We start from the raw sequence: 17,816 nt of genomic DNA, 5'->3' as shown, positions 1-17,816 counted from the left end.
GATTTTTCTTAATAATAAAAAAATTATAAATTACTTTAAATTTAATCTATAAAAAAGATGTTAATATGATATATAATAATAACTAAGACAAAGAAATGTCCTTATTTCAGGGAGGCCCATCGGTGCTTCTGAGCAAGTTTGCATCCCTAATTTTCAGAGTTTGATTCGAAAAGACAAAAAAAAAAACTTTTAATCCCCTGTTAGAATAAAAGATTACATTTACCATTCAAGAAGACCTTTAATTATCGGTAATCATTTGTTGATAAAAAGAACTTTAGCTTAACTGTATTTTTTTTAAATCAGTAATAGGCCAAAGTCGTATAATAATTTTATTAATAAAGTTGTATTTTTACAAGTTTGGTTCTGAGAGGGCACCGGTAGGAAAGAACCCAACGAAGAACCCAACGAAGAAAACCTCCGGTCTTGCCCAAATATAATTCTGAAATGTACAAATTAACTCATATGAACTTAGATCAGATTACAGATCAACCCTAAACTACAAATAATGAAAAATGAAGAATAGTTACAATCGGACCACCGTAACTGTGGTTAGGCCTCTTGACTGCAAAGAGCGATCATAGTCTTGATGCCAAGGTTCTGCCTTCATCCAAATTACATCAAGACATGAGATGATATAGCTTAACTGTATTTTAATAATAATAATAAAGTCCATTTAAATATATATTACTGTTGAAAGAACTTCAACAGACTATCATTGTTGTTAAAAGTTGGACTATATATAGATAGTGTTGTTAAAGTTCAGTGGTTTTTCTTGGTCCGTGATTAAATGTTGTGGCTTTAATCCGTAAATGAAGTTGAGCTGCTATTTGGATGGTTTTCCCGATTGCCTGCACTCAACAGATTCTGGACGGATGCACGCTCTTCTAAATTGCCATATGCCCTCCCATATACAAGTTTTTCAAGCATACCCTCCACCTCTCTCATTGTTGGTCTATCCCCTGGATTTTGGCTTGTGCATTGCAGTCCCAATCCAGTAAAAGTAAGCAGGCAATTGCCATACTCAGAGGAATCTAATTCTTCAGCAGAGGTTTCAGGTGTAGCACTGCTGGATTGGCGCACAGCTAACTGATCAACCAACAGCTCCCTGTCGACCACTCTCTCCACTGCCTCAGGGAATGCTCTTCTCACCCATTTGGGTAAAGTGTTGTCTCCAGAAAAAAAATCGTCAATAGGTCTTTTTCTAGTCACCATTTCAAGGATGAGAATCCCAAAGCTGTAAACATCTCCCTTAGTACTCACTTGTCCTCCCAATCCATATTCTTGCAAAGTTAAAAGTGATTTCGTTGTTGAGAATAAAACTAATACATGAAAAAACAAAACAAAAGGACAAAAGCCAAGACAAACACAAAATTTAGAAAGGTGTTGAGCTTGGGTTTTTACCTGGGGCAAGGTAACCCACTGTTCCCTTCAGTCTGGATGTGCTACTACTTGTAGAAACAGGAGACGTCAATAGACGGGAAAGTCCAAAATCAGCTACATGGGCTGTCAGGGTTTCGTCCACTAACACATTTGAGGGCTTCAAGTCGCAGTGAAGAACAGGGGGAGAACAATCATGGTGTAAATATGCCATCCCGTGTGCCACATCAAGTGCAATGTTCACTCTCATCTTCAAATTCATGCTACACTGAGTTTCATTCTTGTGCAGGAGTTGATCTAGGCTCCCCTTTGACATGAACTGCAGTACCAGAGCGCTGAAATCTTCAGTTGAGCAAGAGGACAAAACTTTCACAAGATTGCGGTGTTTGATTTTGCTCAGTATTCTGCATTCCCTGACGAAATTTCTATGAGTTTTGACGGTCCTGGTTGAATAGCTTAACAGCCACCAATGTATTATCATCCAAGATTCCTTTATAAACGGACCCAAAGCTTCCCTCACCTAGCAAATTAGCGGCGCTAAATCCTTCAGTTGCTCTTTGAAGTTCCTGACTGGAAATTTGCATGAAACCTCGCCTCAACAAATTATTTATAAATGGTTTTATTTTAATTCTCCTGTAGAAAATGTAAAATGCTGCCAAAATAAAGCACAATGCGAAGAATGTGCCAATTAAAGCAAACAAGAAAATGTTCCTGTTGAACCGACTATGATTTTTGGCAGAGCTTGTGCAATTTGGTAAATCCAACCAGCCCGAGGCTGCACATAATCCTGAATTTCTCCAAAATGATGCTGCGGTTAGGTTTCTGAAAGCTCCTTGATTTGCAACTGGTCCACTCAAGTTGTTGAAGGAGAAATTTAAATAGCGGAGCATGGTGAGATTCGCTATAGGATTTGGCACCGGCCCAGACAACTCATTAAAAGGCAAATCAATGCTTTCAAGGCTCTTAAGCTCCCCTATTGATATTGGCACTACTCCCTTCAATTTGTTTTCTGCAAGGCTTAGGTATTGCAATTCCACGCAACTGCCAATATCGCCAGGGATGGTTTTTGAGAGTTTATTGACAGACATATCTATGGCTTGAATCAGTTTCATTCCTCCCAGTGAGGGCAATCTTCCTGTCAATGAATTGTGTGAAAAATTGAGATAGAACGTCAATGAACTGAGGTTTGAAATCTCCATAGGGATATCTCCCGTGAGGCTGTTGTATGCGAGTTCAATCTTCTCCAGGTGGAAGCATTGCCCAATGGCATTTGGTATCCTTCCTGTGAGCTCGTTGTGACTTAAGTCAAGTTCCCTCAGCTGTTGCAGAGTACCCAGATATGAAGGAATATCTCCAGATATATGATTTTGCCGAAGCTGTAGATATTCCAGATTTACCAACATTGTAAACACTGATGGAATGTTGCCTTGCAATTTGTTGAAGCCCAAGTCTAAAAATTGCAGATTCTTCAGACTGCCCAATCCATTCGGAACTTTCCGAAAACCGTTATTGGAGAGAGTCAGAATGGTCAACCCCGTAAGGTTGCCAATCTCTTCCGGTATGTTGCCAGTGATGTCGTTTCTACCCAAGTACAATTTGGATAACCTGGAAGAGAGCTTTCCTATGGCCCTTGACAAAGTTCCACTGAACTGATTCGATTCTAGCTCTAGGGTTTCAAGGATGGAACAGTTTGAAAGAAAATCTAATACACACATTGTAGAACAGAGTCCACTTGACAATCTATTAGACCCAAGATTCAGTACCTTCAGAGCAGTTAGCATTCCCAATTCTTGAGGCACCACACCACTTAGCAGATTTCCTGGGAGATCAAGAAACCACAGCTGAGAACAATTTCCTAGAGACTTTGGGATATCCCCACTGAATCGATTACCTGCTGCAGTTATTAGTTGTAAGTTGGTGAGCTTGAAACCAATATCTGCGGGAATTGAGCCCACGAATCTGTTTACTTCCAGTCCAATCTGCTGCAATTGTGTACAGTTTAACAGAAAAGCAAGGACATTTCCCTTGAGGCGGTTACTTCCAAGTGCAAGGGCTTGAAGACAACTCAACATCCCCAATTCTTCGGGTACTGCTCCGCTCAAATTGCTATTTACTGCTTCAAGATAATAAAGGTCAGAACAATTTCCTAGAGATTTTGGGATGCTTCCAGTTAGCTGATTGCGTCCCAAAGACATCACTTGCAATTTGGGTAGTTTATAGCCTATAACCTCTGGGATTAATCCTTGAAGCTTGTTGCTCTTTAAAGTCAAAATTTCCAACTGAGTACAGTTCATGAAGGGAGAAATTGATCCTCCAAAGCTGTTAAAATTGAGACTTGGTCGCTTGACTCGGGGAAGTGAATCAAAAACTGCTGGAATGGTGCCATACAAGGATTTATTGGACAAAGCCAACACCTCTAGAGACGAACAGTTAGCCAGGGCCATGGGAATGACACCTGTAAGAGAATTGTTTGTAAAGAAAATCTCCCTCAATCTCCATAATTTGCCAATCTCTTGGGAGATGCTACCATTAAGTTTGTTAGAGTCCAGAAACAGATATCGTAATCTGGTCAGTGCCGTTAATATCTCAGATGGAATTGGTCCTTCGAACATATTCTCGTACAACCCTAAGAGATGCAATTTTGTGCAGTTTCTCAGAAATTTGGGGATAGTGCCGGTTAAATGATTATGGCCAAGCTCTAAGGTTTTGAGGGCAGTGCAATTTGCTAATTCTTGAGAGATGATACTGTTGGAAGTTGAAGTCCAACAGACTCCTTCCCTGTTTGCCGCCAAAACTCTTGGCTATTCATATTCTTTCTGGAAGCTCTTTAAGAGCTGATTGTAATTCATTTTCTAAAGTTGATTGCCAGAGCTGATTGCCGCTGTGTAGATGTAAACCAGATTGGTGAATAATATAGTGATTCCCCTGCTTCAAGTGTGGATGTAGGCAATTGCCGAACCACGATAAATCTGTGTGTTCTTGTTGTTTGTGTTGTGTATATTCAATTGTGTTTATCTGTTGTTTTCAATTCGATTTCTTCATCCTAACAATTGGTATCAGAGCGAGGTTAGATCGTTGTTTAGATTTTGGTGTTTGAATTTCCAGAATCATGGAAGAATCGAAGATAGAGAAGTTCTCTGATTAGAGCTTCGGATTATGGAAAGTGCAGATGGAGTCTTTGCTGATAAAGCAAGACCTTTCAATCGCGCTTGAAGGGATAGCAAAGAAACCAGTTGGGATGGCTGATGAAGATTTTGTAAAATTGGACAAGAAGGCGAGAGCGACAATCTTTCTCTCGCTGTCCAATAATGTTCTCTTCAATGTCACGGGTGATGCAACAACAAAAGAAGTATGGGATAGACTCTTAGCCATGTATGAAATGGCTTCAACTGCAAATAAAGTTTTTATTATGAAGCGCTTGTACAAACTGAAAATGAAGGAAGGTTGTGCTATGGCAAACCACATCAATGAATTCAATACATTGATTAGTCAAGCGACTTCGATGGGGGATGACACAAGATGATGAAAGCAAGGCTGTTTTGTTATTGTGTTCTTTACCAAACAGCTGGGATGGTGTTGTAACAGCAATTAGCACATCTATATCTGGTAAAAATAAATTAGTTTTTAATGATGTAGTAGCTACTCTTCTCAGCGAGGATTTGAGAAGAAAGAATGATGAACCTTCATTTGGTGAAGCTTTAACGGTGGTCAGCACCGATAATAGAGGTAGAAGTCATAACATAGGCAAAAATAATTACCATAGATGTTCGAAATCAGCAAAGAGATCGAAGTTTAGAAACAGAAATGGTGAATGTTGGTTTTGTGGCAAAGCGGGTCATGTGAAAAAGGATTGCAGAAATTTCAAAAGAGCACAAGAGAGAGTGCGGGACAACGAAGCAAATACCGTTTATGATAAAGATGATAACGTCTTAATCCTTTCAACAACCGACACTACTCTGGATTCATGGGTGCTTGATTCCGGTGTCTCTTACCATGCTACCTCATGTCTTGAAGCATTCATCAACTACCATGAAGGGCACTTTGGCAATGTTTTTTTAGGAGATAACAAAGCTTGTGAAATTACAGGCAAAGGGGATGTATTGCTGCCATTAGAAAGTGGTAAAACATGGCTGCTCAAAGATGTTCGCCATGTCCCAAAATTGAAGCGAAATTTGATATCTGTTGGACAGCTCTTTGGTCAAGGTCTTAATGTTAATTTTCTTCCGGATACATGGAAAGTAACACATGGTACCATGTTGAATACAAATGGTAATAAAGTGGGAAGTCTTTACATCTTTAAGACTCATGGTGAAGTGGGAGCTGCAATGGTGATTGAGGACAGCAAAGCGGATCTTTGGCATCAAAGACTTGGGCACATTAGCAAGAAAGGTCTCTATGTTATGCATACAAGAAATCAGCTACCGGACCTCAAGCTTGTGGACTTAGCCTTTTGTGAACATTGCCTCTATGGCAAACAAAAGAGAGTCAGTTTTTTGAAAGGTGGGCGTGACACAAAGACAACACCGCTGGAGCTTATATACTCGAATGTTTTTGGACCAACTGAGGTAACCTCCATTGGAGGAGCTAACTATTTTGTAACATTTCTTGATGATTGCACAAGAAAAGTATGGATTTATATGCTTTCTAAGAAATTAGAAGTGTTTTCAAAATTTAAAATTTTCAAGGCATTAGTTGAAAATTAGATTGGGCATAGGATTAATTGCTTACAAACAGATAACGATGGGGAATTTTGTTCACATGAATTTGATAATTTTTGTGCTGATAATGGGATTAGAAGAATCAAGGTTGTTCCATTCACTCCTCCAGAAAACAGTGCAGCCGAGAGGATGAATAGAACAATCCTTGAGAAGGCACGATGTATGTTGTCTAATGCAGGTTTAGGCAAAGATTTTTGGGCAGAAGTGTGTAACACAGCAGTGTATTTAATTAACTGAAGTCCATCATCGAAATTGGATTTTGGTATTCCAGAAGAGGAATGGCAAGGGAAGAGGATTTCGTATTCGCATCTTCATGTGTTTGGATGCGAAGCCTTCTCGCATATACCCAAGGAAAAGCGAACGAAATTGGATCCAAAATCGCTGAAATGTATCTTTGTGGGGTATGGAGGTGTGAGGCCCTACCCCGACCCATTCTATCTCTTCAGTTATTTTCATATTGGAACTATTATGGATGCTAGTTTTGACACACTATGGATATAGAACTTTTTATGATCCCACGATTTTTGGTAATATTGATATATATTTGATGCTCCATTTCTATGCCTTGTGGATTATAGAATATTATATAATTCTAGATTAGGGTAATATTGTGATGATGTATGTTATTATCTGAATTTCAGGATTTGTTATAATGTTAGAAATATGTTTGCATATCTTGTAGATGGATCAAATTTTGAGGATTATGATGAATTGCTTTGATTTGTGACAAATCGTATTTTATAATGACAAGTCTTTGCAGAATGGATGTATTGTATTCTGATTATGTGTTTTATATTATATGAGGCTATTGGGAAGTACTAATGTTTAAATTGAGATGTGCAGGAGATTATCCATGTGACCATGGAAATATTATGGAGAATCGAGCCTAGGCCTATGTGCGTTCGTAAAACCAGGGGTTGTCTATTTGGAGAGACAACACCCCGTATGTATTGTATTTTATTTGTAAATGTAAATGTTGCATGAGTGTAAATTGTATTATTGAATTGTTTAAATCGTTTAAGGGACAATTGCCACGTGTGTATTGTGATGTGGAATTATTTTGTAGTGTCACTTGACACCTATGTAGTATGTTGTGTTGGCAATTTGTCATGTCACCTTTTTGGAGAGTTTTATTTTTTGTTAATTGTTATATCTCCTATTTATCCTTGAAGGAACCAAGAAATCTAGGTTAGTGAGCCACAAGGAGGGTCAACTCAGAGTTGACCCGTAGGTTAACTTCAGGTGGACTTTCTGAGGGTCAAATCAACTCCTAGAGTCAATTTTAGAGCATTTCTATTAGGCCTCATGGGGTACCTATGGGTAAAGGCCAAAATTGGCCATGTGTCTTCCCCTTAGGACTTGTTTAACCACCCAAAAAAGTGGTTTTCCCAAGATGGACGAATTCCATCTATAGGAGTGCCCTCCTTGGTAGGATAACCTTCTTGAAGGGAGTAATCCCTCTTCCCCATTCCATTTCCCTTCTCTAGGTACCTAGGTTAGGGAGTGTGTAAGACCTAGGGAAGACCAACCCAATGAGGGATCCCTCACTCTATCCAAGAGGTTGGAAGGAGTGAGAGAGGCCTTCTTAGGCTAAGAATGAAAGCTTAGTGAGCTAATCACCCACTCTCCATCCTTGGAGATTTTTGGAGAAATTTTGGTGGAAAAACCAGTTTTAGGATAGCAGATCTAGGGGCTAAGGAATTTGCAGAAAAAGATTAGAGGATTGGGTAGCTCTTCATCAAGCTTTCCCTTAGATTTCCCTTGGCAGATCAAGGTTGGTGTTATTTTTCCCCTCTTATGTAAATGTAAAAATGTTATAGAATGTTTGAATGGAAATTGATGTAACTCTTTATTTGTGTTGTATTTGTAAAATTCAATGTGTTTTCTTGTTTATTTCTGTTTTATGCATTGCTGTGTTGGGAAGTGTTCAAGACCATTCTTTCCTTGGGAGGAAAGATTGGCCTTGGGGGTGGAAGGAGCTTGACAACCCTTAGGGTGAGAGGCTCTCATTTTGAGAGTGATCTCAAGGGTCTGTCCATGAGACCCTTGCTGCTTTCTTTAGTGTTATTTCACTTGGGGGTCATAAGGGGGAGCAAATATGGCATGCTTGCCTTTTTGGGGGTCATAAGGGTGTAGGGATTAAGGATGAATTTTGGTTATGCTTTTATGGGTGCCATGAGTTGGCTATAAGTTCTATCTAGCAGATTTCTCCCCTAAGGTACTTGGTCCACTTCCACCCTAGTAAGGCATCACATTTTGTGATGGAGTTTCAGCTTGGGAAGGGATGTGACTGTTGTGTTGATTTCTTTTCCCCCTTTGCTTGTTATAATGCTTGGTTGTAACCCCGTCTAGGTCTTGATTCTCCAAGCTCGGGGGTGGCTTCTGGTAAGCCTAGGCTGGGAGGTGAGCATCCTATGGTCACAGTCCTAAAATTTTATATGCAGGTAGCTGGGAAAAGATCTAGGAGTTGCAGATTTTTATTTAGATACAGATTTCCTATTTAAATGCAGAAAAGCAAAAGGAAAATGTAATTTTATGAATTGTAGCCAAAAAAAAATATAAGTAAATAAAGAGTTTTAGGTTGTTTTCTTTTATTCTCTGTATAAAGATTAAGAATGAGAAGACTAGTTAGATTATTCACCCATTTTATATATGGGCTATTGTAACTTATTATTTTGTAAGCAATGTAATTTTTACTTAAATTTTAATGCCTATTATGTTGCTGTAGACTATATCTAAATCTTGTCTCAGAAAAAAAAAAAAAAAAGTCTGTTATCTTGCTTATTTTCTGCAATTTAAAGAAAAAGAAAGGAATGCATTAGGTTTCATTGCTTACTTGCATAGTTTAATTACTGCTATTTTATTGTTGTGAGCTCTGTTTAGACATAGTTGAAAAGGAACTAGTATTTTTTACATTTCCGTAGGAAGCATGATGTATGACCAAAAAAAAAAAAGATTTATTCATATTGCTGTTAAAAGACAAAGGTCTGTATGCTTAGGTGTTAGAACTTCAAAACGAAATAAGGGTTTCCAGCCCTATTATCTTAACATTTAATTATATATATCTATAAATATATAAGTATATATATACATTGAAATATATATACTTATACATATATAAATATATATAAATTTCTATATATGTATATCCCTGCATCAACAAAAAAAAAGAACATATTTTAGACTTGTGTATTCCTGTTACAAAAAAAAAACATATAAAGGATTGCATGTTATTGTGTTAAAAATAATTCAAAACAAGCTTCCTAACTCTATCAGGGATATATATATACCCCTGCATTTGAATCATACTCACTAGATACCCTTTTTAAAAAAAAAAGGTATATGTATGTATTCTGGTCATGGCAGTGAATATATATATATATATATATATATATATATATATATATATATATATATATATATATATATATATACATATAGAAATATATTTATATATATATATATATATAAATATACATATATATATATATATATATGTATATATATTTTTATATTAAAAAGAAAGCGAAATATTAAAAAAAAAAAAACTACACAAAAAAAATATTGGAAAATGGGAGTACCGAGTGGAGCCACTGTGTGTTAACACAGTGGACGGCTTACGGCCGAGCCACTGTGTTCACACACAGTGGGCGGCGCCGAAGGGCACCGCACTGTGTGTAAACATAGTGGAGCAGACGCGTCCGCCACTGTGCTACACACAGTGAGCGGCACCCGCCACTGTGTGTATACATAGTGGGCGGTGGTAAGCCCATCCGCCACTGTGTGCACACAGTGGGCGGCGCTGCCCGCCACTGTGTGTACGCACAGCGGCGTCCGGGGGAGCTCGCGCTGAAACCCTCCGCCTCTTCCCACTTCGGACCCTCCGCCGTGCCCTAATCTGCCTGTACCTGCAAATCACACTCACACACTCACCCCAAATCAAAAAAAAAAGTAGTATAATAAACCCTAACCCATTTCGGGTTAGGGTATAAATTAATAAGAAAATAAAACAAAATGGGAATAAATAGAAATGCAACCCTAACCCAATTTCGGGTTAGGGTTAGTATTTTATGAAATAAGGATTTCTTTATTTAAAGAAATTTAAAATTAGAGATGGGAGATATAAATGGGAGTTTTAAAAATTTAATTTTAATTAATAATTAGGGTTATTTAAAAAAATTGAATTAATATATGCTTATATTTTATAGAGAATTAAAATTAAATTATAGTTAATCTAGAGGGATTTAAAAAGGAAGAGTTAATATAGTTGGATAAACTATACCCTAAATCAAATTAATTTATTTAATTAGTCAATAGATTATCCTCAATTTAATTGTGGACATTGGGTTATTTTGTAAATGGGAAAAATTCAAAAAGAAGAAATTGTAAATTAATTTTATGAACCATAAGCCTTTGTGACCGGTTTGGGCCGAATTTAATTAAATCGTCAAAATTAAGAGGTTAGAAAAAAATTAGAATTGGCTTTAGCCTAATAACGGATTTAGTGGGCATATGGTGTTATAAATAAAATAAAATAAAAAATTAAACCATATCGGTTGGATTTAAATAATAAATTTGCGTATGCATCAATTAAGTAATAGTATTATCATTATATGATCGGGAATGATTTAATACATTAAGATAACCAATTAACCCTTGTTTTAATTAGCGACAACTTGATTTAGGAAATTGAGCTAGCTAACTAATCTGTGATACTAACTAATCTCCACCAAATAAAGTCGCTTGTTCGAGTTGGTTAATTAACCCAACCTTAGTAAACAAATCTATTTACATCCTAGATAAGACAAAACTCTAATAAAGTTATTATAATGTAGGATATATTGCGAGTTCATGTTGTCAAAAAAAATTTTGTTGTTCCGTTTTTGTGCCCAAAAGTTGGGCACAACAGAAGAAGAGCAGTTTGGTTTTAGATTGTGGGATTCAGTTCACAAAAAGATTGTTCGTAGCAGGGATGTAGTCTTTCATGAAACCTCCTTTCCCGCACTGCAAGATGCAAGTAAATCAGAGACAGAATATGTCTCCATGTCTCTATTTCAGAATTCGACTTCCAATGCCCTACCTCTGACTTCTCATTTAGTGGGAGCTCCTATGACATCTACATTTGTTGAATACAATTCTCAGTCTGAGAATGAAGAAGGGAGTGATGAAAATGTTTGGTCTTCTTATAATTTTGAAATTGGGGGTCTGCAAAATAGAGCAAATCCTCCCCAAAATAGCACTGATGTTGGAAGAAACTTGGAAGATCACCCTTATGGTGAGCAACCTGGCACACGTTATTCCATTATGGATGGGCATCCTCCACAGTGCCCTGCACTTCCACCACATTCTGCAAATTATAGAGTATTCTCCCCACGACATACACCTCACCCTCCACGGCAGCTGTCCCCACACCCCGTAGCCCACAGTCCTTCCCGGGAGTCTTCCGCAGCTCCTTGCTGCCTTCCCCGTGCTCCTCCCGCAGTCTACTCTCCTTGCGAGCTCCCTGTTGGTCCCCATGCCTCCCCACCACGTGGGCCCTCTCTGCAGACTTCCCGCGACCCCCCAGCCGCTCCCTCTTCCTCTCCGCAGGCCCACTCCACGGGTTCACCGCCACCACAGACCTATGCCGCTGACGGTGATGGTCTCATGGAAGACCATTCACGTGGTCACTGCCCCCAGCAAAATTCACATGGTCGCGGGCTCAATCCTGGTGCGACCTCCTCTGTGAACCCACAACAGTGTCATCTCTCTCCTGTGCAGAACAAGAGGGATTTTTCTGATCGGCCTTCACATAATGTGGACAAAAATCCACTGGATTTCGATTACCATGTTAACAGGGACACTAACAGACTAAAAAACAAAGGGAGTGATGTTAATGTGATTAAACAGGGAACACAAAAATTGAACAACTCTACTACTGAAACAGAGAGTCAATTGAGAAAATCAACCAGACAGAGGCGACCTCCTGCGAAGTTCTCTGATTATGACTTACTGTTTTGTGAAGAGGTTGAACCTTCTTTGCTCATCTCTGATCAAACAGAGCCTGCAACATACAAAGGGGCTTGTAAAAATGCAGATCCTGATAACTAGCACGCTGCAATGTGCGAAGAAATGGATGCACTAATGAGAAATCAGACATGGGATTTGGTACCACTTCCGCCTGACAGAAAGGCATTGGGAAATAAATGGGTGTACAAACTAAAAGATGAAGCCGATGGTCACAAAAGATTTTGAGCAAGACTGACTGTAAAGGGATATGCTCAGCAGCAAGACCTCGATTTCAAAGAAATTTTCTCGCCAGTAGTTAAAATGACTACCATCCGAGTAGTATTGGGATTAGTTGCAGCGTGGGATCTTGAACTTGAACAGATGGATGTGAAGACGACATTTCTCCATGGCGACCTTGATGAGGAGTTATTTATGCATCAGCCGGAAGGGTTCATTAAAAAGGGGCTGGAACACCTTTATTGCAGATTGAAACGCAGTTTGTATGGGCTTAAGCAAGCCCCCTGGCAGTGGTATCTTAAATTTGACAAATTCATGATTGATCACAAGTTTACTCGCGGCGAGTCTGATCCTTGTATCTATTACAAGAAGCTTCCTAATGGCGAATTTGTCATTCTTCTCCTTTATGTGGATGATATGCTCGTAGCCGGCACAAGCATGAGGATTGTGAGTGAACTTAAGACTCATTTAGCAAAGGAATTTGCCATGAAAGATTTAGGGGCAGCAAAGAAGATCTTACGAATGACTATTTTTCGGGATAGAAAAAAGAGAGAACTCAAACTATCTCAGCAAGACTACATTAAAAAAGTCTTGGACAGATTTGGTATGGCAGATGCTAAATCTGTTTGTGTACCTTTAGCCTCTCATTTTCAGTTGTCTTCTCATTTGTGTCCTAAAACACAAGAAGATAAGGAGTTTATGGATAAAATTCCATACAAATCTGCAGTTGGAAGCCTCATGTATGCTATGGTGTCTACTCGACCGGACATTGCTTATGTCGTGGGATTGGTGAGCAGATTTATGGCTAATCTGGGCAAATCACATTGGGAGGCGGTTAAGTATATCTTGAGGTATCTCAAAGGTATTTCTGATTTTTGTTTATGTTTTGGAAAGGACAAGGCAGTTTTGCAAGGGTTTACCGATTCAGATTTTACCGATGACTTAGACAAAAGAAAGTCTACTTCTGGTTATGCTTTCACATTTGCCGGGGCAGCGATTAGTTGGGCTTCAAAATTGCAACATACAGTTGCTCAATCAACCGCGGAAGCAGAATACATAGCTCTTTCTGAGGGAGCAAAAGAGATGGTATGGCTGCAACTCTTGTTCAGCGAGTTCGGTTTGAAGCAATCAGATTTTGCTTTGTTTTGTGATAACAGCAGTGCAATTTTTATGACTAAACATCAAACATCTCAGCCGAGGTCAAAACATGTTGATGTTCGCAGTCATTATGTTCGCCATATGGTTGAAGAAGGCAAGTTTCATGTAGACAAGATTCATACCGATCTGAATCCAGCTGATGTACTCACTAAAGTAGTTAAGTGGGAGAAGTTTGATTTCTACCGAGCTTCTCTCGGCCTTTCCAATAACTGATAGTAGAACTAATTGGGAGAATTTACTTGTTGTAGCAGTTCGTTGGCCTTCAGTGGGAGATTGTTGGAAGTTGAAGTCCAACAGACTCCTTCCCTGTTTGCCGCCAAAACTCTAGGCTATTCATATTCTTCCTAGAAGCTCTTTAAGAGCTGATTGTAATTCATTTTCTAAAGTTGATTGCCAGAGTTGATTGCAGCTGTGTAGATGTAAACTAGATTGGTGAATAATATAGTGATTCCCCTACTTCAAGTGTGGATGTAGGCAATTGCCAAACCACGATAAATCTGTATGTTCTTGTTGTTTGTGTTGTGTATATTCAATTGTGTTTATTTGTTGTTTTCAATTCGATTTCTTCATCCTAACAGATACCACCCAAATTATTAAAAGACAGGTGGAGTCTTTGCAATTTGTGCAAGGAACCCAACTCTGGCGGGCTGATCCCGCTCAAGAAATTATTGGTTAATCGGAGTTCCAAAAGATTTGTGCATGCACGCAGGGTAATTGGATTTGAACCTTCAAAACTGTTTCCATGCAACCTAGCATACTGCAGCTTCTCTAATTTACCAAGCTCATTGGGAATGGGGTCTGAGAAATGATTATGGAAGAGGTCGAGAGTTGTAAGGAAGGACATATTGCCTATGTGAGGGGGTATCGTACCAGACAGACTCTTATATTTGAGAACAACACTCATAACCCTTTGATTGCCATCACAAGTTATTCCAGTCCAATTGCAAATGTTATTCCCATTTACCCAATTGAACAAGGAAAGACTTGGATCTACTTTTACAGACATTTTTAATTTAAGCAATGCTTCTTTATCAATTTGAATCTGGTATTGCAACTCATCCGAGGAAAATGTAACACAGATAAAAGTAGTCAAGATGAGTAAAATAATGAACTCACCTTTACAATTCAATGCCTTCTCCAAATTATTCATACTTGAAAGTGGAACACCAATGCAGCTACACTTGCAATTGCTTACCCTGCCTGCACTGAAAGTCTAAGTCTCTGTAGTAAATAGATTTATCTCCAAAATATTTATATTTGAAAGTTGAACCGATGCAGCTACAATTGCAATTGCTTACCCTCCCTACTCTGAAAGTCTTAAGTCTTTGCAAGTCTAAGTCATTGTAGTAAATAGATTTATCCCCATTGCTATGCAAAGTTTGTTGTCAAACTGGGAAACTGTGTGGTTTACAGAGTTTCCATACTTTTCCACCACTGCTCCTACACTTGGTTTCGCTGGATTTGGCAATGTCTAAAAACAACAGTAGTCAACAAACCAACCGCATTTACATTCATAACAAACAGTAAAAAAAACTTACCGCATTTACATCCAATGCGAATCTCTGTCAATTATTCTATCACATGAGTTTGCCCATTAACTGTAAGTTTTCAAGTAGCAATAAAATTTTGAATTTCAATCCTCTTTTCTCAATCTCTTTTTTCCTTTTAGTTTCTCACAACTTTACCAGGCATCTGATCCGCTGAAGCAAAGATAAGAAAATTTTAGATTAACAACTGGTAGAAAAACATGAGCATAGATTAAGTGGAGCTGGTACAGTTTGATACCATAATTCCCCATAACTTCTCCACTGCAAACGTTACTAAAATCACAATGCTCTTCCCCCCAACATGAACCTTGAAAACCAATTGCAGGAATCCCAAAAATGTTAACAATATTGGACAAAGATTTAATATATGGACAATTCAAATTTAAAAAAAAAAAACAAAAGAGAGAGAAATGTTAGAATGTGTATTTTTCTTTCCAATAAAATGTAAAAATTAAATATTGATAAAAATATTTTAGAAAGAATAAAGATAAGATGAATGAAAAAAAACATTATTATTTGATATGTCGACCTAATATCTAGAAAGGTCTAGGATGTTTCTAAAAAGATTCCACAATTGTCCAAAGACCTCTATATATAGAGGCATTATATAATGGTTTTGAATTAAGCAGTGCTGTAAATCATTTTAAGTGGTATCAGAGCACATGTGTGAAGCCCGTATCAAAGCTCAGGGAAATGAAGAGTGGAAGATTGTTAGCCTGCAAATTTGGAAGCTATTGGAAGGAAAGATTGCAGTCATTGCTAGAGAAGGAGGAGTTAGTAATTTAGTATGGAAAGGTGATCTATGTGTTTTTAATTTTACATTTTGTTGAGCTACCACTAAGAAAATAATTAATCATTGTTAAAAAGATGAAGCTGAAGTTTTCAAATCAAATGTTAATTTTTTTTGTTGAGTTACGATTAATACTGTTGTATAAAGAAGGACGTTTGGAGGATTTGAGAAAGAAGCTATAATAATTTTTTTTAAAATCAATTTGGAGGCTATTTTTGTAGCACAAATTTGGAGGATAAAAATGAATGGCATCAGATATTAAAGGGGAGCCTAAAAGAGGTAAAGTTACAGATTTGAAAAATTTATAAATTTTTTTTAATATTATTTAAAGTCAAAGAAATTTATAGGGTGTAAGGTGAGTTTAGGGAGATCAAATCAAAAGTTGTTAGAAGATGTAAATTGTTGATGAAGTGAATAAGGAGAGATAAATTTGTCTATTTCAATGGGAAAATTAGGCAAACAAGTGTTGAAAGAAAATATAAATCTAATTTATGACATAGATCTTTTAAAAGAAGAATTGATTGAAGTGATGAAAAGTAAAGTACAAATATAAGCAGAAAAATATAAACTTTCAAATGAAATTAGTAATTATAAAGAGAAAATTGAACGTCCTAAGGAAAAATTTAAGTGGTTGAAAGAAGAACATATTTTCCATTGGAAGGAATTGATTAAATTTGATGAGAAGGATAAAGAGTTAGAAGAAAAACTAAAGTTGTTTGATGAGGTTAAGAAAAAGAGTGAAGTTTTGAAAGAAAATCTTAAGAGATTAGAAGAACAAAATAATTTGCAATTGAAGGAAATCAAAACATTGAAAGATGAGAATGAATGTTTGAAGTCAAAATCAGTATGTGATGTTTCATGTACTACAGAAGATTTGAATTCATTATTTGATAAGTGTGTTTTTGTTGAAGAAGTTTGTGATAAAGATTGTCAAAAAAGAAATGATAATGTTATACAATATAATGACAATGAAATTGAAGTTGGTTTGAAAATTATGAAGAGAATGGGCTATAAAGGTCAAGGATTGGGTAAGCATGAACAAGGTATAAGAAAAATGATTGAACCAATAATGAGGTCCAAATATGAAGGTCTCAAAGATATGCTCCAGGTAAAGGGAAAGATGAATACATGTGTTGCAGTTTCAAGTGAATCAGTTCAAGGTATGAAAACTATGCAGTGTTCACATTGTAACATGAAAGGACATACAAAAGACACATGTTGGGACTTATATCCTTGCAGTATTTGTGGTTTGAAGAGTCATTTGTGAAAAGACATGTTGGAATAGAGAGTGCAAGAAGGATTCTATGACAAGTTGCATGAAAATGAATTGTGGATGGAATTATGGATCCAGTTGGCAGAAAATTACAGGTATGATAAAGAATTTGTTCAAGTATCAAAGTTTGCATGTGAAAGTTGATAGCAATCAAGCAAGTTTTTTAAAAGTCATAATAGATGTTTCAAGTCAAAGGAAAGTAGCTAGCAAGACGTTTATAGATGACAAGTTTCCAAGAAGCTACAGATCGAATTTTTGAAGGACTACCACAACAGTTGGACAAAGACAAGTGAAAGGCATCATCAAGATCGTTAGAAGCTATCAAGAAAAGAAAAGATTCAAGAGCAAAGGAAATTGAGAATGTAGTAGTATTGGTGGTCGAAATTAATAGGGGAGAGGAGGGGGGGTTTGGAACATGTGTAATTTCTCCCTCCAATAAAATGTAAAAATTAAATATTGATAAGAATATTCTAGAAAGAATAACGATAAGATAAATGAAAAAAAAATATTATTATTTGGCATGTCGACCTAATATCTAGAAAGCCCTAGGATGTTTCCAGAAAGATTTCAGAATTGTCCAAAGGCCTCTATATATAGAGGCATTATGTAATGGTTTTGAATTAAGCAATCATGTAAACAATTTTGAGTGAAGTAAAAACAAAAAGCGGTTTCTTCAATAAAAATCAGTTTTTTAGAGTTTTTTTTTGTGTTTTTCTTGCATGCTTCTG

At 37.3% G+C, this 17,816-nt stretch overlaps 1 protein-coding gene and 1 pseudogene across 1 annotated transcript; one reads left to right on the top strand and one right to left on the bottom strand.

Annotated features, from left to right (window-relative positions):
* Positions 1 to 420: 420 nt before the first annotated feature.
* Positions 421 to 4,160, bottom strand: LOC131052360 (receptor kinase-like protein Xa21; annotated as a pseudogene).
* Positions 4,161 to 11,138: 6,978 nt separating this feature from the next.
* Positions 11,139 to 12,185, top strand: LOC131858333 (uncharacterized). The gene has a single exon (XM_059211538.1). The coding sequence runs from the start codon at positions 11,139 to 11,141 to the stop codon at positions 12,183 to 12,185; it is 1,047 nt and encodes a 348-aa protein (XP_059067521.1).
* The last annotated feature ends 5,631 nt before the right edge of the window (positions 12,186 to 17,816 follow it).

Source organism: Cryptomeria japonica, chromosome 9, assembly GCF_030272615.1.
Source record: "Cryptomeria japonica chromosome 9, Sugi_1.0, whole genome shotgun sequence".
Classification (NCBI taxonomy): domain Eukaryota; kingdom Viridiplantae; phylum Streptophyta; class Pinopsida; order Cupressales; family Cupressaceae; genus Cryptomeria; species Cryptomeria japonica.
Note: the sequence above shows the minus strand (reverse complement) of the source record. Positions and strands in the feature narration are given on the sequence as shown.